The sequence below is a fragment of the Varroa destructor genome, unplaced genomic scaffold (genome assembly GCF_002443255.2).
Source record: "Varroa destructor unplaced genomic scaffold, Vdes_3.0 BEIS01000005.1, whole genome shotgun sequence".
NCBI classification, from domain to species: domain Eukaryota; kingdom Metazoa; phylum Arthropoda; class Arachnida; order Mesostigmata; family Varroidae; genus Varroa; species Varroa destructor.
In genome coordinates, this window is record NW_019211458.1 from 15,968,871 (window position 1) to 15,994,007 (window position 25,137).

At 38.8% G+C, this 25,137-nt stretch overlaps 5 protein-coding genes across 18 annotated transcripts; 2 read left to right on the top strand and 3 right to left on the bottom strand.

Moving 5' to 3' along the window:
- Window positions 1-518: 518 nt before the first annotated feature.
- Window positions 519-8,534, bottom strand: LOC111250664 (inhibitor of nuclear factor kappa-B kinase subunit beta-like). 8 transcript variants are annotated; one of them, XM_086990514.1, is made up of 6 exons: window positions 7,553-8,376; window positions 5,365-5,444; window positions 4,858-5,094; window positions 2,868-4,604; window positions 2,470-2,703; window positions 519-1,807 (listed from the first exon to the last, which is right to left on the bottom strand). In XM_086990514.1, the coding sequence occupies exons 3-6, from the start codon at window positions 4,981-4,983 to the stop codon at window positions 1,736-1,738; spliced, it is 2,169 nt and encodes a 722-aa protein (XP_086846640.1). In that variant the 5' UTR covers window positions 4,984-5,094; window positions 5,365-5,444; window positions 7,553-8,376; the 3' UTR covers window positions 519-1,735. The 8 variants fall into 8 exon arrangements, with proteins under 8 accessions (XP_086846640.1, XP_022661956.1, XP_086846639.1 ...); XM_022806221.2 differs by lacking the exon at window positions 5,365-5,444 and adding an exon at window positions 6,131-6,182; XM_086990513.1 differs by having other exon boundaries at window positions 5,365-6,182.
- A 232-nt stretch (window positions 8,535-8,766) lies between these two features.
- On the top strand, window positions 8,767-16,634 carry LOC111250665 (kelch domain-containing protein 4). Of its 6 annotated transcripts, none has more exons than XM_022806223.2 (9): window positions 8,767-8,940; window positions 12,805-12,923; window positions 13,149-13,274; window positions 13,475-13,637; window positions 13,932-14,142; window positions 14,507-14,739; window positions 15,118-15,347; window positions 15,612-15,885; window positions 16,326-16,634. In XM_022806223.2, the coding sequence occupies exons 1-9, from the start codon at window positions 8,922-8,924 to the stop codon at window positions 16,526-16,528; spliced, it is 1,578 nt and encodes a 525-aa protein (XP_022661958.1). In that variant the 5' UTR covers window positions 8,767-8,921; the 3' UTR covers window positions 16,529-16,634. The 6 variants fall into 6 exon arrangements, with proteins under 6 accessions (XP_022661958.1, XP_022661963.1, XP_022661959.1 ...); XM_022806228.2 differs by lacking the exon at window positions 16,326-16,634 and adding an exon at window positions 16,156-16,319; XM_022806224.2 differs by lacking the exon at window positions 8,767-8,940 and adding an exon at window positions 11,970-12,110.
- pont (RuvB-like helicase pontin) lies at window positions 9,610-11,756 on the bottom strand. The gene has a single exon (XM_022806229.2). It carries the CDS (start codon window positions 11,595-11,597, stop codon window positions 10,227-10,229), a length of 1,371 nt encoding a protein of 456 aa, XP_022661964.1. The 5' UTR covers window positions 11,598-11,756; the 3' UTR covers window positions 9,610-10,226.
- A 954-nt stretch (window positions 16,635-17,588) lies between the features above and the next one.
- Mzt1 (Mitotic spindle organizing protein 1) lies at window positions 17,589-18,649 on the bottom strand. The gene is made up of 2 exons (XM_086990526.1): window positions 18,470-18,649; window positions 17,589-17,998 (listed from the first exon to the last, which is right to left on the bottom strand). Exons 1-2 carry the CDS (start codon window positions 18,647-18,649, stop codon window positions 17,954-17,956), a joined length of 225 nt encoding a protein of 74 aa, XP_086846652.1. The 3' UTR covers window positions 17,589-17,953.
- A 53-nt stretch (window positions 18,650-18,702) lies between these two features.
- On the top strand, window positions 18,703-24,884 carry LOC111251242 (uncharacterized). Of its 2 annotated transcripts, none has more exons than XM_086990525.1 (2): window positions 18,703-18,832; window positions 23,776-24,884. In XM_086990525.1, exons 1-2 carry the CDS (start codon window positions 18,779-18,781, stop codon window positions 24,106-24,108), a joined length of 387 nt encoding a protein of 128 aa, XP_086846651.1. In that variant the 5' UTR covers window positions 18,703-18,778; the 3' UTR covers window positions 24,109-24,884. The 2 variants fall into 2 exon arrangements, with proteins under 2 accessions (XP_086846651.1, XP_022663387.1); XM_022807652.2 differs by lacking the exon at window positions 18,703-18,832 and adding an exon at window positions 21,666-22,134.
- The last annotated feature ends 253 nt before the right edge of the window (window positions 24,885-25,137 follow it).

Below are 25,137 nucleotides of genomic sequence, written 5' to 3' on the forward strand. Positions count from 1 at the left end.
TTCCTATGGTCTCTTTTTAGAGCGCTGACGAGCCGCAGTCGGATTAAACTGCCATATTATGTATCTATTTTAAAATCCTTAGGACAGCAGGTTTGTCTAACTCTAATAGAGTACCTATATTTCCTATTAACTGCCTCTGAAACGGTTTTACTAATATCAATATGACAATTTTATAAACGCAACCTTTCTTGCCCGAATTATTCTGGCTTTCAAAGATTGCTTCAGATCCGCGTAGTATCGTCTGTATGATTACCTGTCATTTTAATCATTTTAGTTCTTGCATATTGCCTTGTTGGTATTTCGGCCCATATGCTTTCATTACAATCATGCTGGATTAGACCTAAAATTCACTGTTGTATCATTTGCATGCCTGGGAGGGACAAAATTGGCTAATACTTCTTTTACTGCCGAATTTGTTTGTTAGGATAATCAATCTCCATTTTCTATTTGAGCACTATAGTGTTGCGGTATTTACCTATTAAGTAGTGTATTTTTTAAAGAAATAAAAGGCTCATGCATTACCCAGACAGACGTCACTACTATTATTATTGTTTCTTTGAACATAGGCAAAATCTGAACAAAATTCAAAATCCATGTGTATTTTATGTTGTATTGCAATTCATTATTCCACGGTCAGTTTCATTTTCCTCTTTGTCTCATAGACACCTCTCTAAAATCCAACTCCAAAATCCATGTCGAAATAAATGTGGCATAATATGATAGACACATTTGTGCAAGACAATCCATCCTACAATGTGATCCAAATGCAATGTGATCAAACGCGTATATGTGTATGTATAATAAAAAGCATGTCACTGTTGACTCGTACACTTAAAGTATCTACTTGATTGACCACACCTGACTGCCACGCATTCAAACGAAACAGAAAGTTTTCGAAGAAAGTGAGCTTTGTTCCATACACAGATTTCGTTTGCTCTTACGAGTCATTAGAATTATATACAACAACATTGCACTGTACATTATATATCTGTGTGTGTGAATATTATAAACATAGACGTTATATTACATTTATACATTTATCTGCTTATTTTCCGTTTCCTTCAATCAAAGTTACCTCAATTCATTATCCTATTATTCAACCCTAACATTTTCATAATTATCTTCAATTTTTTACACATCATTCATGTGCTTTAAGTTTCTGATCCCGTTTCTTCTATCCGCATTACGTTCATCTACTACCATAGTGGTTTTTACTTTAAATTGTATTTAGGCTTCATTGAGTCCTCCGAATTAAACATTGCCATTATTCTCTTATAATCTAAATCTAGCCTGACAGAAGCAAGGGGCCTAATTGGTGTATAATTACAATCTCTACATCTTTGCATGTTTAAACATAGCCATACACGTTTCTCATTCACGCTAAGCTTTTGATGATTGATAAATCATTATATAAAATGCACAGGAAACATAATAACACTTTTACTGCATTCACTATTAGACTGTTCTGAATCCATTAATTGCAATTACGATAATTGCAATCTTGAAGGGCTGACTTTCTCACTTTACGAAGCTAGGTATAGCTTGTTTGGGCCTAGTTATACGGAAATTATTTTTGTTGGATTAGGGTACATTACTTAATCCACCCATATATTGCATTACATCAAACAGGTTAACAGAAACAATGATCAGCAAAAACAGCCATTATTATATCTTTTCCTCCTGCAACCCAAACCACAAGGCCGTCGGTCGTTGGCTCTTGAGTTCCTCGAAGAGATCATACGACTTGACCGCTCCCGTCATTTTCATTAGCTTGGTCACCTTGGCCATTTTTATCTAGAACTTGCATCTGAAATTTCATGGCAAATTATCATTGCATTTTCCATCAACTTAACATTAAACCATGTTCACATAATGCTATATCTTTAAACGTTTCAGATAAAAACAAATGCAGTAAAACTGGCATACGCTTTCTTTTTATGTGTCGATCGAAACTGGTCTCCATTTAGGTTTAACGATTCGAAGACATGATGTAACACCTAACTCAGCATTAATGCAGGCAATTGTTCTAGCACTTTGCTTTACTTATTTGACACCAAACAAGCAATTGAATATCCATACATTAAAACATCGCAGAATAGGCGCAAAAGTGTAAACAATCCCGAAGCAGCCAGCCGCTCGTCAACATAACATTTACTGAATAGCGTTCCAGCGAAATATTTAGAACGAGAGCGATAATTCTAGAGACCCCAAAAAAATGGTACGGTACTGTCTAGGAATTCACTGACAATGACGTGATCATTCAAAGTTATCATCGATAAAGTGAATTCGACTACTGTATTTGTAACTCTTGAATGTTTAGTTGCTAACTGCTCTCTTTTATCTCTCATCAGTTCTGTAGCCCATGATGTACAGTCTATTACAGTCAATTTATCTGCATGCATGCGGTAATTTTTAGAGAAAGCTCGCCATGTTTTGATTTTGAGAAATGGTGCTTGTTGCAATGCCAACCTCGCTCTCCATCATTGCGTTCAACGAGTCAAGTGCGCTACGGTACTTTTCATTTTCACGAACAAGCATGTCGACATCAGGCATCATGGTGATGGAATCTATGCCACCAACGGTTCTGTTGGCAGTAGAGCCGTTAAAAGCTGACGGGTTCTCAGCACTAATCATTAGCTTTTTGATGACGTTCCAAATCGTCGTGCGGCGAGCCTGGTGGTTGAGCTTCAACTTTGCGTGCTCCTGTAGCGAAAACAAGGGCGTACATTAGAATGAGGTTACAGCTGTCTAAATCGAGGTGGAAAGATGTTTCAGTAATAGAGAAACAAACGTGACTCCCTTATAGAAAAGTGCAAGCTTAGCTTAAGTCTTTTAAAATTACTTAGATGCTTTCTGATTACACTCACCTTTTCTACTTCCATGATGAATTCATTCGCTTCACGGAGATTCTGCCGAACGTCCTTCACGTGCTCTAAGGCACCTACAATGTGACCAGCGATTTCCTTTAGAACTCGGCGATGCTCCTCGCTGAACTTATTCACCTGTTCCACCATCGCGTTATTCGAATGCGGCTTTGTCCGTTCGACGTTGTTCATCTTTCTCAAGTTGCCCAGTAAAACCAGTACGCTATCGTGGAGATTCGCAAGAGCTGCTGGAGGCTTGGTTCTACCGAAGGGATTTTCACGGAGCACGAGTACTTGTTTGTATGCCATATTGGCTTTGGCTACGATTACGCGCATTTTATCCTTGATCCGTGTCACCACTTTTTTTGTGTCGTTGCCTGGTGTCATACGTAACTCCTCTAAAGCAGAGTGCTGCACTTTCTGCAATTCCTTCTCATCATATTCTTGGTCATCCTGCAAGAGCTGCGCAAGGACCTTTATCTCTTTGTAAGTAGCTGACAAGCCATTTAGTTTGGCAGAGAACTCGCTCTGTATGCTATTGATGTGCACAAGTAGAGCGCGATACGCTGCCAGCATTTGACAACATCTGACAAATTCCTTGTCCACATAGTTATACATGTGTTGCCATAGCAGTCGCTGCTCCGGATAATGCATCGCTTTTTGATAATGGGCTAGCATGTATTTAACATTAAGGGGAAGGGTACTAGGTGACAAATTGTAGCTCCCGTCAAAGTTGAATAGGTAGGAGCACAGTGAGCCATCCTCTAAATGGCTAGCTCCAAGCTTCAACAGATCGCCGAACGCAATCTCCTGTCCTTCGACAGACAGCAGGAATTGACTATCCACAGGTACCATGGTGCTTGTGTATAAATTTTCCGCGACAGAGTCTGAAGTAAAACTGACTACTTTTTGACCGTTCGTGTGTAGAACGTGGGCCAAGGGCCGCTTGAGCATGGCGAGCATTACCTCAAGTGAACTGGGCGACCCCGGTTCGTGCGTTCGATCCTTTGGATCGTACGCGAGCATCTTTGTCAGCCACACTGTAAGATCGTTCTTAAATACCTCATTCAACCGACACCACTCGGGCATTGTTGAGTAAAACTCAAGTCCGCCCACCGTCTTCCTTGCATATATATGCGTATTTTTCTTGTTCTTAATATGGGGTAAGTTAGACATTGGAGCATCCTCATGAAAAAATGGTCGGATTCCAGTTGCCACTTCAAAGGCTAACACACCAAGGGACCAATAGTCGGCTGTCTTACGATACGGACGTTGCTCGAAGAGCTCTGGCGCTAAATAGGCAAGAGTACCAACGAACGATTGAGCCAGACTGGTTTGGTCCAATTCCTTCGCGTAACCGAGATCGATAATCTTGTAGATTCGTTGATTGTCACCGTTCAACCGAATAACGATATTTTCTGGTTTAAGGTCTCGGTGAATAATGCCCTCTTTGTGTAAGTAGATCAAGCCTTGACAGATATCGCGAAGGACGTTTCTAACTTCTTTCTCGGGTAAACCGCAAAGGTTCTCGCTACGAGTCAACATCCGCCTCAGATCTCCTCCACGACAAAACTCCAGGGCTAGCGGTGGCACACATGATTGTATAAAGTTTTTTAGCGGCTCTGGCAGCGGTACGGCGCGAACGACATTTGGATGGTTGAGCTTGTACATAATTTCCACCTCCTTTATCCAGTAGTCACGTTGCTTCTCCCTAAGAGTCTGGGGCGAGCCCTTATATATCTAGAATATACTCATATGAAAACACTGGTCTGTTAGCTAGAGCCTCAAGTGAGATGTGCTGTAACAGACAAATCAAATCGTAAGCTGGAGAGGCCTTCCTACCCAAAATGTACAATTCAGCAGTAGACAGACGGTAGATCACACCATTACCATCATTTACCACAAGAACTTCCTTATAAAACGCAGTACTGATATTGAAGTTTGCAGTTAGCAGGGGACAAATTATAAACCTACCGATACATCCAATACAAACCTTGACAGCAATAACTTTTTTCGTAGCAGGTTCTTCCCAAACAGACAGTTGACCAAACGAGCCATTGGCAAATACTTCTCGCCTTATCCAACCTCCCACCTCCACTGGTTCAGCCGGCTTATCCATTTTTAGTTTTTTTTTTTAATGTTTATACTCGGCACCGTACAATTGTCGCTCTCTCGTCAGCTATTGAATAAAACGTATGACTTCACGGAAATCGCCTGTTCGCAAATCTGTCTATAAACGGAAAGAGCCACAAACATAAATACAGAAATTATTAGACGGCTCTGTAGCAAATCACTGTATACTGTCACACTACACGCTCACAACATTGAAAATTACCTAAGAGCAAAAATACGCTTGCCATGTGAACCTCTACTATGTAGCATAAACGACAAAAAAGACAAAATAAAGATTTGCAGATAAAATCGTTATCCGTTAGATGATAAAATATTGGATTGTTTATAAAGTAGTAATAAGTAATTAGGTAACTTTAAAATACATAACTCAGATGATGTGAGTTGCATCGGGTCAGTTTGTATCATTTTAAAGCCAAGCTCTCACGGTATGAGACACATCGAAATTGACTGAAATAATTTTATTTCTGACTTAAAGTAGAGTATCTTAACCCAAAAATAGTCCTGTTGTTTTCATTTTGGAAATTTTGGTATGAAAGATGTTCTTCGTATTGATCGACCAATTACGAAAAAAAGCTGATGAAATTATTGCGGAAGCTGGGTAAGACCAATGCGTAAATAGTCATGATATCGCTAACGAATTAAATATTTACTACCAAACAGTTTTTAACCAGTCGAGAAAAGCTGGCTACAAACAGAAATTTGCTATTCGGATGCCACGCGAAAGAATTTACTCGACCGTACTTCTATCCACGAAACTTCACAGACATACAACGAAATCGAGCCATATATAAAAAGATTGATCAGGGGTGATGAGAAGTAAATCACAGATGACAATAGCGTACGAAAAAAAATATGTACTATACAGGATGTGATAAAACTCGGACTTAAGCACAAGAAGACCATGGTATAATTTTGCTGGGGTTAGAAAGGAACTGCGAATTATTGTTAGCAAAACGCCTGATTCGGACCCCCACTGCCAACAACTAACAAGGTTATAACAAGTCATTGAAAGAATCGACCGGAACTAGTAAAGAGAAAAGGTGTCGCTTACCATGGTAATGCCAGACCACGTACAACTTCAGTTAACCAGCAAAAATCAAGAGAACTTGAATGGGAAACTTAAATGCACTTACCGTATCGCTCGTATCCTTCAGATTATCCTTTATTTCAATCTCTACAGTACACCTTAATGTCATTAATTTAGTTTCAATGGAGAGACACAAAAATGACTTGTCAGAACTTTTCACCCAGAAGATACGTCCTACACTTATAAGATTATGGTACTACCAGAAAAAGGGGTGAAGGTTATTGATTAAAGTGGTTAATATAGAATGGTTGATCAATATTATTTCAAAATGTAAAGACATTTGCTTCGATTTTACCTTAAAACCCGTCATAATTTTCTAGATCACCCAGTATACCCTCTAGGGCAAACGACGAATCCTAAGAACCAAAGAAGTTCAGTAGCACGCTGATGAAAAGAAAGTAATACCCCCATAAGCTGCTAAACTTCACCAGATAAAGTCGTTTTTCCTTGCGTGCCAGATCATGCTAGTTTGCCACTATTCTGCGTTGTATTGAAAGACCAAGTTGCAAACTAGTTGGATTTTTCCGCCATGAATACACAAACGTTTGTGACGCGTCCAGTGCACAACTTTTTTGTGCTTATCCCGAAATTTCGGTTTTAAGGCATACCATTGTGTACTTGTAAATTAGCTACAATCAAGCGATCTTAGCAGTGAATCAGCACTGATGTACCATATTTGAATACTGGCAAACTCTGTGCACGTTTAACTATACTAGTAAGGTTTATCCTGGATGTCACAGGTTAGGTCTGATTATCTGAAATTACATCGAGCAGTCATAGTTACGCTGCATATCAACACGTACTAAACGAAAAAATTCATGCTAAAACAGTAAGCGTAAACCAACGTCAGCCGACTATTCTTCTTCTTCTTCTTCTTCTTACGAGCAATTTTCACTCGTCGTTCATTCCAGGGATTTCAGCACAATGCTCATCTTAAGCCTATACTAGACGACGCTCCACTTTATAGCTTCTGGCTGCTATCCACAAACAGCGACTTGGTTTAGGCTTTAAACACACTATCCATATAGGAGTTTCATAGGCATTGTTGCTAATAAAAACTACAAATACCTCACTTTTGCAAGGCTTGCATCTGACGTACGGTGGAACAGCGCTGCAAAAGATAAATATCTTCTGAACGCTTTTGCGTCGCCGAGGATCTACTCGTCTGTGCATCGACTCGACTCAACTGCTGAAGATCAACTGATCGAACCGGAGTCTGTAGATCATATCTATTGTCTAAAAGTTAGACATAACTGATCACTGATCTAAACGAAATGATAATGCTAACGGGTACCCACCATGATACCGGAAGGCAGAAGTGTTGTTACTAGCAATTAATCTAATTTCATCTGCATTGCCTATTAAATAGCACCTGTAGCTTAATTAAAAAGCACAGTTCGCATAAGCAGGTCTTATTGTACCAAAATAGCGCACTAAACAATGGTATACTTTTGCTGATTTAGCTTACCTCACATAAAACTTTTGCTACCGGTCCTCCGCTTAATTTCTAATTAAAAAAAGAATTTACTACGTGATAGCCGTCGTCGCCCCGACGATAGCTGCCCATTACCAATAGGCATCAGCCGTCGTCTTTCCTGTGACACCAATTAAATAACAGCGACCGTATTCTGTAGCGAGATGCCTGCTTTGGTAACCTTCTCTATTTATCTTAGGGTGGAATGAGTTTGAGTAAATTGCCTTATCACCCACTGCAGTCACTTGGTGCTCTAGTCAGAAGCCGTAAAAACTGCTACCCCTTCCTTTGTCTGGAGACACCACTGAAGCTTTTCCTTTGTCGTTGTCGTCAATGTTTTTGACAATACGTTGATTCACTTTTTGCGTCAATTCTTGTTAATACTTCGATGTAAACTACGTCCAAGTGCATCCATGGACGTACAGGGTCACAATTTTGAACGCTTTTTTTAATGTCCAACTTGCATATCAATATGACACGACAACATAAGATTATAATCTTTTGTTTCAGCAGACTGTCCCCGATTGGCAACGGCCACTTCGTTAGCTGTCGCTCGTAGTCGTCTGGTCTGTGCCTTGTGTGGAAAGGGGGAAGAAGCGTGGCGAGGGACCATTACATCCGCCCGTCTAGCCACTTGCGTGGCTCACTAACTGACGACTAACTGAACACAAACATGACCGCAATAATCAACAAAATATTGCTACATTTTCCATGTCAGGGTGTTCGTTAGCTTCTGTCCGATTTATTCTGAACACTGCGAACACGCTCTGCTTTCCAATTGATTGCTGCTTCAATAAATGGGCCTTGAAGATAACGACACGTGTGCGCAGCTACTCACAACAATCGATGATTTTTATGTCTACTTTTCCGCCAATCTCGTTCGATATATTTTCTATGAGGTCAAGTTTTTCCAGTTGGACGCACACTTCACAACATAGTCCTTTCGGTTTCTATGCCTTGGCGACACACTCGCAGCAGTAATGGGCTAGCGACAGTAGCAGCAAGCAAATTCCCCTGACGAAACGCTAAAAGAGGAGGAGGGCACGAAATCGCCGAAAAAGAAGGGCACCGAGGGCAAGAGGCTTTACGAGTGAAGGCCAATCGTATGAAATGAGTCATCCAGGCGTTTGAAAAGAAACCGCCACTAACGAGAGAAGAACTCAGTGCTGTCAAAACGATGAATCATTCAAAGCTACCCAACAAAATACTTTCCATAGGCATGTGTGTAGGTTATTATTAGATACATGCCCATGGTAGTGATGGACCTGAAGCAGTACAAGGAAACGGATTTTGCTAACGCAATGTTAATACATCCAAAAGCAAAGGCAAAGGATTCTACTGAGAGCATGAATGTGTTATTATAATGGACTTGTCTTTCACAGGTCAGGACACACATAACGCTACTCAATGCGAATGAAAATATATTTACATGGAAGTACTTGAAGTTGGATCGGCTTTAATTTTTTTTAACATAAAAATATTTCTACTAAACATTTGAGCTAGAGCTTAATTAAATATAAGGTTCAAAAATAGAAACAAACTTAAGTTCATTCAATACATCAAACACCTAGTAACAACTGTGAAGTTTGTCATTTTCAGATTCAAATTGATTACAATAGAGTGTTGAGCTTAGGTAAAGCCTAGTGTTTTCCTTATAGATTAAGAGACTTTTGCTTTAATTAAATAAAATTGAAATTCGAAGAAGTCGGGAATCAACTAGGAAGAGAAAGGGCTGCGAGTAGGACAGTCGATAGTCAGTCGATTCCCAGTTCAGATTACTAACGTTTTCAAAGCTAAAGTACTCTCTAATGATAACGCGTGAGCCTTAGACGAAATGTACTTCGTCTTTTTTTTTTTTCGAAAATTGTAAACACGCCTTGACTATTGTATATTGAATCAACTCTAACTAGTACTAACAAATATTAAAGCCGACTGTTCGTCTTTTTCAAAAATGTAAACAAATCATCACTACATTAGTTATTCAATGATTAATAAATTCAGTTAATTAATTACTTTGATGATTATTAATGAATGATTAATAGATTCAGTGGTTAATGGAATAGTTGTCCTTATCTTTTTATTCAGTGCACAGTACAGTTTCTATCCATGTTTAGATTCGAAAATCAAAGAGAGGTAATGAACAAATAATGCGAAATTTGGTTGATAGTAATAAACAAGTTAACATAAAGAGGCACATTTAACACTATGCTTATTTATCAAATGAATATCGATTCGATGTCGTTATTACGCATAATGATAACGAATTTATTGAAAAAATAATGATGTCAGTAGTACAGAATAACAAATTCATTACTATACATAGCTTGTTTCACGTACCCTTGTTCAGTTTCAACCTGTCTGCCTCGATTTTTTCTCAGTCGACGCAATTAGGCATAACTCACACTACATCCCTTGTCCCTCCGCCTAAGTCAGTAACTATGCTGGTGCAATGTACATACTCGCAATGAATCAATGGGTCTCTGTTTGTAAACTTTTAGCATAATATGTTCTGTCCAAGACATGTCGAAGGATTTCTACCCATGATCGGTTCTGCTTGTCTTCACGTGTTATTCTTTGTGCAGTTGTTGTCAGCGTTCAATTACTAAGCTGGCAAATACGTGCACGTAACTGCCTGAATGTTATTACTATCACGTGAGACGCTAACTAATTATTTAAGAAATTTTCCACCGTCTTCTTGCAGCAGTTTTGCCGAACTTTTTGAGTCTTTGAATAGTTGGTCACATTCGAGGACGTCAGCTTTCTTTATGTCCGTTCGTCCGTTGACTTTAGCTAGAAGTGCAGCTGGATTCATCAGTTGGATGGCGTAACGAAGAGTAGCTCGCTTGCCAATCTCTGCCAATTCGTTCAAAGCCTCGTCCTCGACCGAAAGCTGCTCGGTTGTCGAACGCAATTTAAGGATGAGACTAATTTCTTCTTGATTGTAAGGTATCAGTCTTACGCAAAGCAGACGATCCATCAAATCGAGGGGGATGCCGTGTGGCGCTAACAAGTCCGTACCTTGAACGATGCATCGCCCTCGGTTTGTAGCGAGTACGACTATGGGTGAAATAAGCGACTCGAGCGCGCGATGAAGAAACGTGAAACATTCAATATCGAGCATATGAACTTCGTCGATAAAAAGTACACCTGGTACGAGCTCAGCAACACCCTGATCTAAATATTTATTGACGCTTTTGTTGATTTCTTTGCGTAACTTGTCAGTAATTTCCGTCTTTCGTGGCTTCAACAGTTGTCCCATCATCGACAAGATATCTTGACCACCTTGTGGTCGGGCATTAGCCACGTCCAGGTCATGCAGCGTTACGTCCTGGATAACTTCTTTTTTCTTGTGCACGTCACCCTTAGGCAACGGCACATATTCCTCGGCCTCAAGATCGAATTCTGTCGCGTATACATCACTACGGCCCTGTCTTTTTACGGCACCCGAATTTGCTTCGATATAAATAACATCACCAACTTCGACTTTTTCTTTTTGTAACGCTTCATAAATTGCTGGATCGAGTTTAAGTTGTTTGGTTCCTTTAGCGGTGCGCAGGCCAACGACGACATGCGAAATAGTCTTCCCATAGCCGCCAATAGGGTTTTCGGTCTCCGCTGGTGTCATTTCAGTTACTTCGCCCTCATAAACCTCCTTGTTCTCTTTGATACGAAGACCAATGGCTCGGCGGAAGTTTTCCATGAGAACTTCTGTCTTTTTCACTTCATTAGAGTACACTTCCGAGGCAACCATTGGACAAAACGGCACTTTGTTACCGAGTTCCTGTGAGATACCCATCGCGAGAGCCGTTTTTCCTGTACCGGGCGGGCCAGCGAGAAGAACAGCGCGTCCAGCCATTTTCTTTGCCTTAATAAGATCCACGATGATTCCACAAGCTTCCCTAGCATTTTTCTGTCCAACGAGACCGGCTGCTTGAGGAATCACATTGCCTTGCTCATCCAGACCCAATCCCTTAATATGAGAATGGGCGGCAACTCGCTGCGCCTTGGCCGAACTGTATTTGATCTCGTCGATTTTCATGATGATGGAGCCGTCGCTTCTTCACAACAGTCGGTGCAGCACAGCCCAACCCGTAGTGTGGACACGCCAAAGTTAGCACGATGCTATTATTGTCAACAATACTGTCCACAATCTTGACAAGAAAATGCTCGAAAATCATAGACCGGTTTTTGTCTCGTTTTGGTTATGTTCGTAAACAAAGACGTGCTCCCGCTTAATTGGCGAAGCATAATCGGCGGAACACAAATGGCGCCAAAATCAAACCTTGCAACCTTACAATTATGATTTAGGGTTTTTTTGACAAATCACTCTTTGCCAGTACATGCAAGGAAGAACACCGATGTGACATGCTGTTTTTTTATTGTAATCTAGGCAAAAATATGCCCTAAGTTTTTATAATATTTTTCGATCACTGATCATGTTGGCGCACGTGGATGGGCCTCTTGTTTACATGGCCGACAGAAGACAGTGTGCGCTACATACTAGTTGGAGAAACTTAAACAATATTCCAGTGATATCTTCTCCTGCAATAAAGTAAACATACCTTATTTTCAAATGGTTTACACACGATTGATATTGTGTCTTACGTATTAAGTTTTAGCTTGTTTGAGTTGGCTTATAGACAGCCGCTTCCACTCAGTGTAGCAAAAAACTACTTACTTTAAGACAGGTTTGATTAACAGAAGCAGACTGGATCACCACATTATAGAACCTGGAGTGTAGAGTTGTGGTGAATGTTTCGTTTGTATTATTAATGTGCATATGTACATTATGTACATCCATGATCTTTTTAAAATCTCAGTTTGTATACAAGCTCTTTAGTGTAAATAGAATCGATAGACGTTACGTAAGTATTGTGGATGAAAAGATAAAAATAGAAATTAAGTAGAGTTTTTCATAACTATAAGTTCTTTGTCCGATCCGTTGTTGTTCGAATTGTTAGGTAGAAAATTAAATCACTTAAATAATTAGTTACTCTAGTTGTGGGAGTAATAACGTAAAAACATATTCCGAAGCATTTAAGAAGAGTTGTGTAAAGAGGGTATACCAGGCTAGAAACCGTAGAACTGAATGAGCATGCTAACTATAAGCGTATACGTTTATATACGCACATACAACTCTTCTTAAATGCTACGCAAATGTCTTTACCTTATCAGTGCCATAACTAGAGTAACTAATTGAGTGCGTCAATTTTCAAGTTTATAATTGCTCGTACAACTATCCTCAGATCCTACGATGGGAAAAAAGGAAAAATCTAAGAAAGGAAAGGGCGCCGAAAAAACTGCGGCAAAGACGGCAAAGAAAGCCGAAATGAAACACAAGAAGGAACTATCGGAGAAAGGCGAGGTGAGCTGTCTTAATCCTCGTTTTGGGAATGTATCGAATTATCATGAATATAGTAATAACTGTATCTGCAGTAGACGACCGTGTTAACCATCTGTTCATAGAGATTAATTTTACTTAAACTTCTAAGGCTCTTTTAATAGCCAACTGATTCTTTAAACTTGATAAATACTACAAAGCATATGGAACGCTAGGCAAACAAATTTTTTTCTTTATCAATTTATGCAGGAGGATGTCGAGAAGCTGATTGAGAATTTTTTATTGATGGATCGTCAAAAGGAGCGTGTAGCAGAAGATCTCGTTGGCCCCCCATCACAGAGAAGTGGATGTTCATTCCTTGCCAGCCCAGACAAAGTTAGTGAAAAAAAAGTCGTCTATTGAATAATTTTTGGAACGTTGTGACTAGAAGAGAATACGTGAAGTAAAAATAATCAATTTTTTGCATGTGCCATTTGTTAACATACCTAAAGTATAGTGATAATAATAATATTAATAATAATAGTTATTATATTATTTTCAATGAATTCGATGATAAAAAGAATATTCACTTTTAGGATCTACTTTATCTATTCGGGGGCAGTTACTTCAATGGCCACAAGACGACGATGTATAATGAATTATATACATATAACATTAAGAAAAACAATTGGCTTCGTTTAACAACCCCATATGCACCACCTCCGCGTTGCTCTCAACAATCTGTTATTGTTGCACAAGGTAAATTAAAGGAGAATTTAATTAAGGAGAAACAAATTAAATGCTGTTATATAATCCATAATATGTTTGTACAATTTGTTTGGTACCTAAAATCTATCTAATAAATATAATGGCACAACAACATATATGGATAAATAGAAACAAAGGAGAAAACAAGGGTTTCTAAAACGGTTTATCTGAAATGAGTGGGTAATTAATGATGAATAATAATTACGAATATATCTTTTGCTGATGCCTCGCTACTCACCCTTTTTAATTTTGTATATTTTGCATTTGTTGCTACGTTTGGTAAAGGTGGTGGTCAAATATGGATGTTTGGAGGGGAGTTTGCTTCACCCACGCAATCACAGTTTTACCACTACAAGGACCTCTGGTGTTATCATATAAAGGAAACACGGTGGGAAAAGGTTGACGCCAAAGGAGGGCCCTCAGCTCGCTCCGGTCACCGAATGGTGACTAATGGAAAAGATATTTTTCTTTTTGGAGGTTTTCATGAAAGTCTCAGGTACTCGATGACAATTAGTGTTGGGATTTGTATATAAGAGTAAACATGTAAATTTGTTTTTAGCAGATCATAAAAACTTTTTGCTCGTTGTGAGATAAGGCGCCACTTGCAAATCCTTTTGGGCTATTTAAGGTCAGTCATTAAGCATACATTTTTCTTATATGTAAAGCGCACTGATATAAGCAATAATACTCAAGCGAATCAGAATTTATTCAACAATCGGTCTCATTAAGATCAAGGAGAAAGACTCAGATCTTCAACTGGCTGCATTCGCAAGTCAATACGTTTACCAGTATTGCTAATTAAACGTAATCCTAATGAACTCAGTGATCTTACATTTCTTTTTATCTGTCCACAATTCTAGGAACGCTATGTATTATAATGATGTGTACCGTTTTTCAATCGGTGATCGTCAGTGGACTAAAATCGAGCCGGCAAATCAGGGCCCAAGTCCACGATCCGGTGTTCAGATGGTCATGCTGGAGAGCAATAAGCTAATGGTATATGGTGGTTACTCTAGAGAAAAACTGGGCAAGGATGCTGAGAAAGGAATAACATATATGGATATGTGGTTCCTGCAAGAAGGCAGCAAAACGGGTACAAAAAATATATTTTAGTCACAAGTCGATTAATGATAATTATCAGCATGAAGTACTATCTACGATACACACACGTTATTAGCATATATTGACATGTACATACTGGAAAGGGAGTTGTGTAGTCTTAATTTTATTGGATTAACCGAGACTTTGATCTCGATACCCAATAGCAGCTGTTTATATATACAAGAAATAATAACAGACGTCGGAGATTTTTACTATTGTCGCAGTTTAGAAGTTCGTTTCATCTCGAAATCTTAACCCGCGTGCAATAAAGCAAAGGTACTTCGGTAGGTCTATAATTAGCTTAATAAACTGGATTTCATTTTTCCCTAAAGCTACCTATCACGTTGTACTCTTCAACCGTTATATACAGGAAATATCGGGAAATGGAAATGGTCCTTGGTGAAACAAGGTGGTTGTCAACCGGGTCCGCGTTCAGGAATGGCGGCTGTGTCCGGTCCTCAACCCAACAGGGCATATTTTTTTGGTGGCGTATGCGACCGCGAGGAAGATGAGGAGACAATCACGTCAGTATGTCTTGCCGATCTGTACATGCTAGAAACCGATAGAGGATTGTGGCGAGAGATGAATCTTAAAAAGGAGGTGCGTTACTTAGAAATTCCACATACACGTAGTTATATTATGTGCTGTAGAATAAATGTAAAAAATAGGAGTCACCTTGTTTCTAGAATTTTTTCAGCAATAATAGTATATATAGTAAAAATTATATATAGCAAATATAGCAATAATAGGCTCTACAGGGGAGACTGTTTAGGAAGTTCTCCAATAATACTCAACTCAAAAAAGTGTTGAGGCTTATATAAGTTTTTCTTGATGCATAATAGTTTTCCATTCTGTGCATTACAGATACCAAAGAATACCGGTCAGTCAATTAAATCCGCGACTGAATCTTTTCAAACGGAGCTCGAAGAGCAGCAGCAGCACGACGAGGTAAAAACAGACGGAATCTTTACTGTTAGAATCTCTTCTGGTGCAGCAGTAGGAGCAGCCAGTTGTGGTGACTTGAAACCGGATAAGGACGAAATACAAGATGATCGTTTCTGGCCTCAGCCACGTATGAGTTCATGTTTGGCTATTAAACATGGCGTCTTATATTTATACGGAGGGATATTCGAAACAGGTAAGTGGGCTTTCGCCAGGACGTACACCATTGCCACTAAAATTTTCCAGAAAAGAATAAAAACGTTTACTGAACATTTGTGGTTCTGTGAAGCCTTTAGGTCATCATGTAAGCATTCTTGCGCAATAGCGATATGCTCTATTTGATTCTGAATCGGTTTCTTGGGATTTTGTAATGAAAAAAGAAGATGCTGTTGCTTTTCAGACGTAGTGAATCAAGCAGTATAAAACAGGAAAAAGAGGATTCTCAGTAAACTTTTTTTTCTATTAGCGGGGTCATGCTTGAGCACGTCTTGCCTGATCTATTTAGAAGATGCAAAACAGTACAGAACAGGCGAAAGAAGATTCTCAGTAAACTTTTTCTACTCGCGAGGTCATGCTGGAGCAAGTCTTGTCTGATCTATCTGACAACATTGATGTGTGGTGGTAAAAACCTTTAAGGTGATCAACAACTCGTACTACGTGATATGTACGCCATCGATATTTATAAGATGGATGATTGGAAAAAGATCATTGAACTTAACGAGAAAGAGTTGGAATGGTTCGACAGCGATAGCGAAGAAAGTGAAGATGATATTGACGCCGAGGAGTGTAATGATGAGAAAGGAGGTGCCAACGACGAAGAAGACGTAGGCCATAATTAGACCATTTTAAAACCAGACTAACGGGTTTAACGCCTCTTTAGTTCCCGACTTTAACGATAGAACTGTATCTATTAATAAAACGGATATTGCTGAATACTCCTTAAAATTGTTATATTTCTACTGTAACGCTAAGTATTTGCTGCACCAAATTTTCTACACTAACGAAATATGATTTCTTTAGTTTCTTTAGAAATAAGAAGTTTTAGTCTCTCTATCTTCTGCAGTACACATCGTGATAAATCACTTAAATACTTGGAAGCTAGTACGACCAATCGATTGTACTCAGTTACTCTTAAAGTTTGCAATCTATATGCAGTATATATTAGCGTAAATGACAACTCTGCAGATGGCCTACAGCTTGCTAATAGACGTGGGAGTTCAAATTGCATAAAATCTAAACTGAACATGTGGGATCCATTTGTCGTTTTTAGTTCGTCATCTCCTAACCACTTCGTCGCAAAAAAAACAGTTGAGGATCTTTGGTTTCGTATTAATCCGAAAAGCTTGACTCCATTTGTCATTAATTAAGAAACCCTTAGCTGAGCAAAACGATATATTAAAGTGCAGTTTTTTTTTTAAAATTTAGTATGAATAATCAGCTCTTGATGAATGAACTTGTTTAAGCTCATTATGCCACTTTAATAAATACTAACAGAGAGAAACTATAGCAGTGTTTAGAAACATTTACATACACTGAGATTCCATGACCAAAGATTTCACAGTACGTTGGAAATAAGAGTTCTTGTGCAGATACCGTATGCTAGGTTTGCAACTGTGTTGGGATAAGCTCAGTTTTCAAGTTGTCGTTTCATTACTATGTGGACAGTGTGCAGCTGAGAAATTCATTTCAAAAGTGGGCTACCGAACTGCGCATCTAAGAGGAACCGAACTTATTATAAATCTGACCCGCAGGCATTGTTTTAATATCTACAACAAATAACTGTGATAATTGGCAACAATTAGTATTATCATCTCTTTATAATAATAAGAGCTAAGCGTCATATTATAGTACCGCAGACGTATTGAACAAATGTAATTGTTAATGTCGGAATCCTTGGTATACACATTTGTAAATAATTATTATTTATTTACATCTATCATGTACTACATATCTAAATTCATTTACGTTTATCAATAGAGGTGCATATATATTTACACAGCAGATCGTCGACCTGCTGGAGTTTCAACAGATTTTCAACAACGATATCGTATTGACCAGAATATTTCGTCGACTCAGAGTGTTGAAGCTATGTAATTGAATAAAACGTGGGACGGCTTTGTGACGCTCGAAAGAAGATCTTCTTCGCACCTATGAGAAAGCATCTCAGATTAAACACTCATTAAAAAAAAAAGTCTCAATTTTAAGTTTCCCGGCGTCACATTGAGCTTTTTCCCCGCTGGAGCCAGTCTTTTAAATGTAGCCGCTTAACTACGCGTCTGTCGACTTTGTCGATCCGATGACTGCGATACCTGAAAAACAGTCAGAATTGTGCTGCTGTTTCATAAAGAGAAACAAGGCTACGGATCGGCGTTTTATCAACATCGATGTGATTCTCAGATGCATACCTTTTTTTTTCGTTTTTTTTTCGTAAATATAAGGAATTTACTATGACGTACTTTAAACTGTGGTCATTTGCATAAACTATAGAAGTACATCCTTTAAAATACATTTGGAGCTTACAGGTGATCAACACTCTGTAAATGTTTTCTTTGAGTCATGTGATAAATATTCTAAGAGATTTGTTTTGATCTATTTGAAATGCATTCGCTGAGAACTTACCCAGCGAAGGCTGAAATCAAGTGTAGAAAACAAAGAATTCCATTTCTTAATCGATCTCACGCAATAATTGCTATAAGCAAGAGATGTTAGAAAACAGTATAAACAATTTTAAAAAACAGTAAAAAAAACGTTAAACCATGGTAAACCAAACATAGACTTACCTGAAGTGTTCGAACAACTTCGGCCAGCGCTCTCGGATCTGCACCGTGTTCGAGTAACCGAATGCATAAGTGGAGAGCCCGGGCATCCAGCGTCGTGTTCAACAATTGTGACATTTCTTGAACCACATCAAAGGCTTCCTGCGAAGCGTCTTTACCACTTCCTCGGCCAGATTGTGCCATTACCACGAATAATCAGGCTAGATTGTCCACTTTAGTAAACAGTGTCTTTACTCACGTAAAGTACTGTAAAAGTAATTGTACGTACCAGCGTATTTTCGACTAATTCAAACAAACTTACCATTGAGACCAATGCATGGAATACAAAACAAAGTGCACAACGCCTTCAACAACGAACAGAAACAAGTATGTATTAATTCATTGTCTTAGAGATCCATATATATATATTTATATATATGGATCTCTAAAATATTTTGGTAGACTCGATATGTAACTCACGTATTAATAATAGATGAAGCAAACTGTATATTTCACTGTGACGATGATCTCGTGATCACAAAAATCTACATATTTGAAAAAAATCTTCAGATTTATTATTGGTAACGATCCCAAGTTCCAAATGAATTCATGAGAAAGAAGTGCATTCAGTCGCAGAGGACACCGCACGCATTTGCTACATAAAAAACTCAAACAACAATCAATTAGCAGCTACCTCCCGTCAGCAGACGGCTGTGGCTGATAACGCTGATCTATAGGCGCTAAAGGCGGCAGCTTGACCGGGCGAATCGCAGGACAAACGATGTGCATGTAAGAATCAGCGTGTGCGTGAGGAAAGGAATAATTTTGGCTATAGGTATTCATAAATAAATATTTATTTGCATCTATTCATTTGCTGGTAATTGGGTTATAGCTTACCCATATGTTGCACAGCTTATATGAGAATAAAAAAGTTACACTACATTCCGCGGTAAGAACACAGATTCAGGCTCTTTATTTTCGTAAAGGAAGAGCTCAGCATAGCTACGGAACGATAGTTATTAAACGTAGCTATTCTCATAATACATAGAGGCAAAAGCAATCTTTTGGGTTATGCAGTACACGGATATTTACACAGGTTTAGCACGACGCTCTTACTTACCAAATGACAATTTTGGTTATGCATATTTGAGTTTTCATTTCAGATGCTCTACGGGCTCGATCTCTGAGAAAATGCTTATAAGAATTCGATTCTGTATGCAGGAAATATATAAAGAAGTCAATTGCATAACATAGATATTCAAGTTTCAGGTTAGGCTCTCCTATAAAAGTAACGTTTAAAATTTTCTTCTGATTTTTTAAAAACTTATGATTAAAAACAACGCGTCTTTTATATGTCGCTCGTGGTAAGCTCGCTAATAATCGCCTAGCAAGCACTTTTATTTCACAAAACGGTTTGTGTTGTTTTGTAGCTCAAATATATAATAATACTTTGTTTATAGACAATTGATTTTACAAAACTGATGATCCTCAAATAGGACTTTATATGGCATCGCACTCCTTCGACTTGCAACAAAGCGTTACTTGCAATGGGCCTACCAGCCACTTACATCGGTCACAGTTTTTGCTTTGAAGTTGTGGATTATACGGAGTTCAAGTCTATCCTATTAATAATGTCAAACACACGCGAATAGAAGCTCCTTAAGCTCGCAATATATGACGATTGCTGTAGTAAACACAGATTGATATAGAGCGCTATTCGAAGAATACAACTTGTAGTGGGTACTGAAAAAATATCCGTGATTCGCTGACAGAAATATTCTGCACTTGTTGAAGGGGCAAACACCTGAAGTGAACATGGCCTCACATTTTATTCTATCATTCCTTTCTTGAAATTTAGTTACCTTTAGCAATTGAAAGCCGCCTGAAAAAATATTTATTTATAGGATAAATCAATTGCATACACGAACTGATCTGAACGCGCTTGAGAACAAACACAGTATTATGCTTGTTACAAGTTTAGTTAAAGATAGTCGAACAGTTAAAATGTACAAGAAAGGATGGACTATGTGCTTCATTTTATTAAGAAGGCTACTGATTACTTAAAAACGAAATATAAATGTAATAAACTACATTATATTGAATTTAAAGTAATGCTCAGTAAGTGATCTGATCAAATTGACAATACCCATTATTAAGCATTTGCCCATAACACCGTTTTAGATTAGAGATTGGATCAGATAGTCAATTCATTCATAAATTATGCAACGTACGTCTATATGAGTCGAAGGATAAATCCAGCAGTTGCATATTAACAAGATACTTTCTCTAGATATAATTTGATTGTTGTACTTGTATAACTAATCAAATCGCTATACTTGTTAACTTTTGACGTTTATTTGAATCAATTTTCTTAAAAAAAAAAACACTTCTTAAAACTTCTTTTGTTAACGGCCTCCTTAAACTTAAACACTTAAACTTAAAACTTCTTTTTTAAAACAAAAATTTAGATTGAAGTTTACATTTTGATGTTTATCAGAAGCGATTTTCTGCTAAAAAAAGAAAAATTAGATTCGCTGTTGTTGGTTAGAGACGCGTTATTTTTCTGATATTTTTGTTTTTATTTTCACTTGTCATTATCGTTGCCACTCAATTGGAATTGTGAGCCTCTTGACGGTTGTTAGTGTCGCGTTGGCTTTGACGATTACAGCCGCGACCCTCAGCCCATCGGATTGCAGTGGTTTGCTTTGCTACAAAGCGGCCCAACTTCTACTGCCGCTCATATTTCTTCGACTTGTCACTTCAGTAGTTCCAGAAGAAATTTAACACATCGGTGAAGCATTCTTCGATTTGATTTCGCTTCGCTCCACAGTCCACAGAAGTTTACTACATCCACACATCATCGCTGGCGCTTTTTTGTGCGGAACGCACTGCCGCTATGAATTGAGCTTTCGGCGTGCAAGATCTCCGTAATTATGAAACAACTCCGATACATAGATTCTGCAATCCGGGTGGACACTACAACAGTTCTAGTACTAACGGACACACATAAATGCACACGCTTACACAACTCGAACGCTAGCAGAAAACAACCTCGTGAGGACGAGTTCGGGCTAATACGGCTCTGCGCACATAGTCATAGACACATCGAAACGCAGGCAGGCGAAGAAAGTTACCCTCGGATTTTCATACGCTGCAAAATGTCTGTACTCTCCCTTCTTGCTCACCTCGATTTAGTGAGACCACTACGTGGGAGGTAACATGCTTCATAAAAAGCCAAACGCCTTCAGCCATCAGTCGATCTCGACAGTAACAATTGTGTTGCTAAAGAACTGTGCGTTGCCGCCCGTGGGAGCTCTTTAGCGTGCACTCTGTGAGAGTATCGCGCCAGCTCTTCTAAAGACCAGTTTAAAAAGTCTCGGTCTAAAAGTCAACCATACTTCGGTAGAAAGTTTAAGCATCATCTGTTGTACTTCATTCCAGTTCGTTGTGCTAAAAATCCAGAGATGCTAATGTCTTCGACAGCCTTCGCGATCCTTTTTGCGTGTTGGTGTGGCGGATCAACTACGACAGGCTTTCGGAAGCCGTCGAACTTTTTTTACGTTCCTGGATTTCGAACTGGTGGTCCGCTAGGTCCCCAGCGAAACGTTAATGGCCTCTGGACATTTATAGCCGTTCCGGTTCCCCTTGAAAACCAGACATTACCTGAGGGGGACTTTCCTATGGAACAGGTGATTGAACCTTTAATCTTGTATCAGTTATTGAATACGCAATATTTTCAACGGAAATATTAGGTTGTGATATAAGTAAGAACATTTATTTGTCTGTCAAAAAAGCTGTCTGCGTTTAATTTAAGTTGTAGCAACAAACCAATGTGTTATATATTTATCGTTACTCTTCACATGTGTTGCTCCTCTCCTAATCAATTTACTCTTTCTCGCTAGTAATTTTCAGGTATCGTAATGAAGAACCCATTCGCGCAGTTTTTTTTGAGACACTTTTCATTCTTAATTGTTATGTTTAAAATTTCAATTGCCAGTGATCGCAAAAGATCCGTTGGCGTGAGGTCTAAAGAAAACAGTGAATACAAAAGAACTTTCAAGTCAAGCTTCTGTAAAATGGCTTGCCTTATTTTTCTCATGTGTGGTCACAGCGGTGAAAGATACGTTTGCTTTCTCTGTCGATTTTTTTTGTTGAATAGCTATTGCACCATAATCAGCCCAACTTAACCACAAACGAGTACTTGTTGACGGTCTTGTCCTTTTCAAACACTGTCCAGTGTATAAGGCCACCTCTCTTCCACCAAATCAGAGCTGGAGCTAATTTCTTGGTACTATCCATTCGTTTATCTCTTTCATATTGACATAAAGACACCACGTTATCCATAATAATTCTATGTGGAACCCTGTTACTGTGGCTGCATGCCAGTCGGTGCCAAGTGAGATATTGGGAAACGATGGTAATTATGTTCAGTCTGTGGGGCATCCAGGTTTTTATTTTTGAGTAAACCTCATGGATTTGACGTGATTGTCAATGACCATATGACTGCAATTTATTTTCGCGGTCAGTTTACGAGTTCAAACGTGCTTCCAAGCGCTCATTGTCGATTTCAGATGACCAACTGGTATAGGTTGTACACTGAGTTCCAATATGCCACTATTGTGCTTTGCAGCCCGACTTCAAAAGAAAAGAGGAACATAAAAGACACTGCCTACACATACGTTATAACCTGATGTAGTTTACTTTGAATGAGGAGATATGCCTAGGTTAGACATTAGAAAATAAGTTTCTCGTTTTCCAATAAGCCTCATAGTATGTATATTGCATTAATCCATATATATATATATATAAGAAGTAAGGTATATTTTATGATAGTAACTTGAAAAATGGACCACAAACGTGGGAGAACTCTGCTGCGCATATGCTTCTTGTGTACCGAGAGGCTTGTTGTTGTTTCAGATAGCTTAACAATGACGACTAGTGAAAATTTTGAAGTCGACCTTCAGTGCAATGCGCAACTGAGTGGGTTATTAGTATCTGAAACGTTTCATTTTTTTTGTTCTCAAAAACCAGTAACTTCGAGTCAATATAAAAATCTACAGACGTACAATTCACGTGGCTTATTAACAACGGGTGGTTCAGACAACCCGTTCTCTTATTTCGAATGAACCATGCCCAAGCAAATGTCCGCCTGAAAAACCTAAGTGCAGACATTTGCGATTTCAGATAGCGGTTTTCGTTACATTAAACTATATTTTTATAGCTTTAGTTGGTATTCTAGATGTGATATCCATAACCACTTCGTAGTAAGTCACGTTGTTCCAGGCTAGAAGCGATACACAAACGACGTATATGATGTTCTGCTGTTGCAGGTTGCTCAAGCCAAACTGTGGGGCCCAGTTTATCGTCCTGGTCATGGATGGGTCTACGGTGAGGCCGGATTCGTCTTTGTACCTCGTATGCCACCGTATGTGCCACCCATTATCTTTCCACCCCCCCGATCTTTGAGTAATGGAGATGTTACCCCAGCGTCCGTTGCCGCAGTATCCGAAAGAGACGTAGATTCAGTTGTTGAGCCTGTCATCAACGCTCTTGCCGCGTCAGCACCAGCCGATAGTGCGGTAACAACTGAGAAAGAGCCTATGAAAGCCGACGAAGAAAAATATGACGAGAACAAAAATAACGTTAATACGAAGGAGCCCTAAAGGAACTCACTGCCAAATCATAGTTTTCCATATACGGTCTGTCTTTTTCGACGCAGTATTGCTGTTCTAGAAACTAGCCATTGTATGGAGCCATAACTAGTAAATTAACTGACGGTTTTTGCTTAAAAACGTTTCATACAATGAAGGTGCGTTGAGTTTAGCTACGTAACGATCGAAGATGGTAGGAATGGAAATCCATGAAGTTATAGAACTGTATTAACACACGTATTCCTTGTATTTAATACTAACAATAATTCAACCTATAATAAACGTTTGTAAAACCCAAACAGCAAGACACTTACGCCGTTTTAAGATGGTTCGCTCGTACCGTGAACTGGTGGGCGCTCTTTGTCTGTGCTACGTAAGGGCGAGCCGAACGGAGACAGAGAGAAATACTAAGAATAATTCATTACATCGGATTAATTAAGTCCTACCGGAGAACTTACTGAATGGAAAGATTATAATCTTAACCGGTACTGTAATAAGTCCCGTGCAAGGCCGAAGCTGTCGGAAGCCTTTCGATTTTAAAATCGCTAACAGATGTAGCATATATGTAGTACCATGTCAGTATTTGCCGCTATGTCATCTGTTTCTTTATGGGAAAAGGGCGGAAACGACAATATGTGGAACAATTGAACACAGATATGTGCGAATATAAAATATTGCACGCCTTCACTGCTTTATCGAAGAGAATCACCAATGCTGGCAAAATGGCTCCAGTTAATAGCTATAGAGTAATAGAGCAACAAATAAAACATTCCTAATTCAAACTATTACACGTTCCGAGGTGATGTCATGCACATTTCAATTCTATTATGAATATGCATCTATACTTAATTTAACAAGTCGCTCGATTTTTTAGTTTCTTGGCTTGACGACATACGTAACAGGTATACGACAACGATCAACTGCGCTTTGTTTTTATAATAATAGTAACAGTGATGTTACAACAGAAGTTGGTATATAAAACAATTCTTAAACAGTTTTATAGGACTGAACGACTGTGCTAAAGTAAGTGGCAGCTGGGAA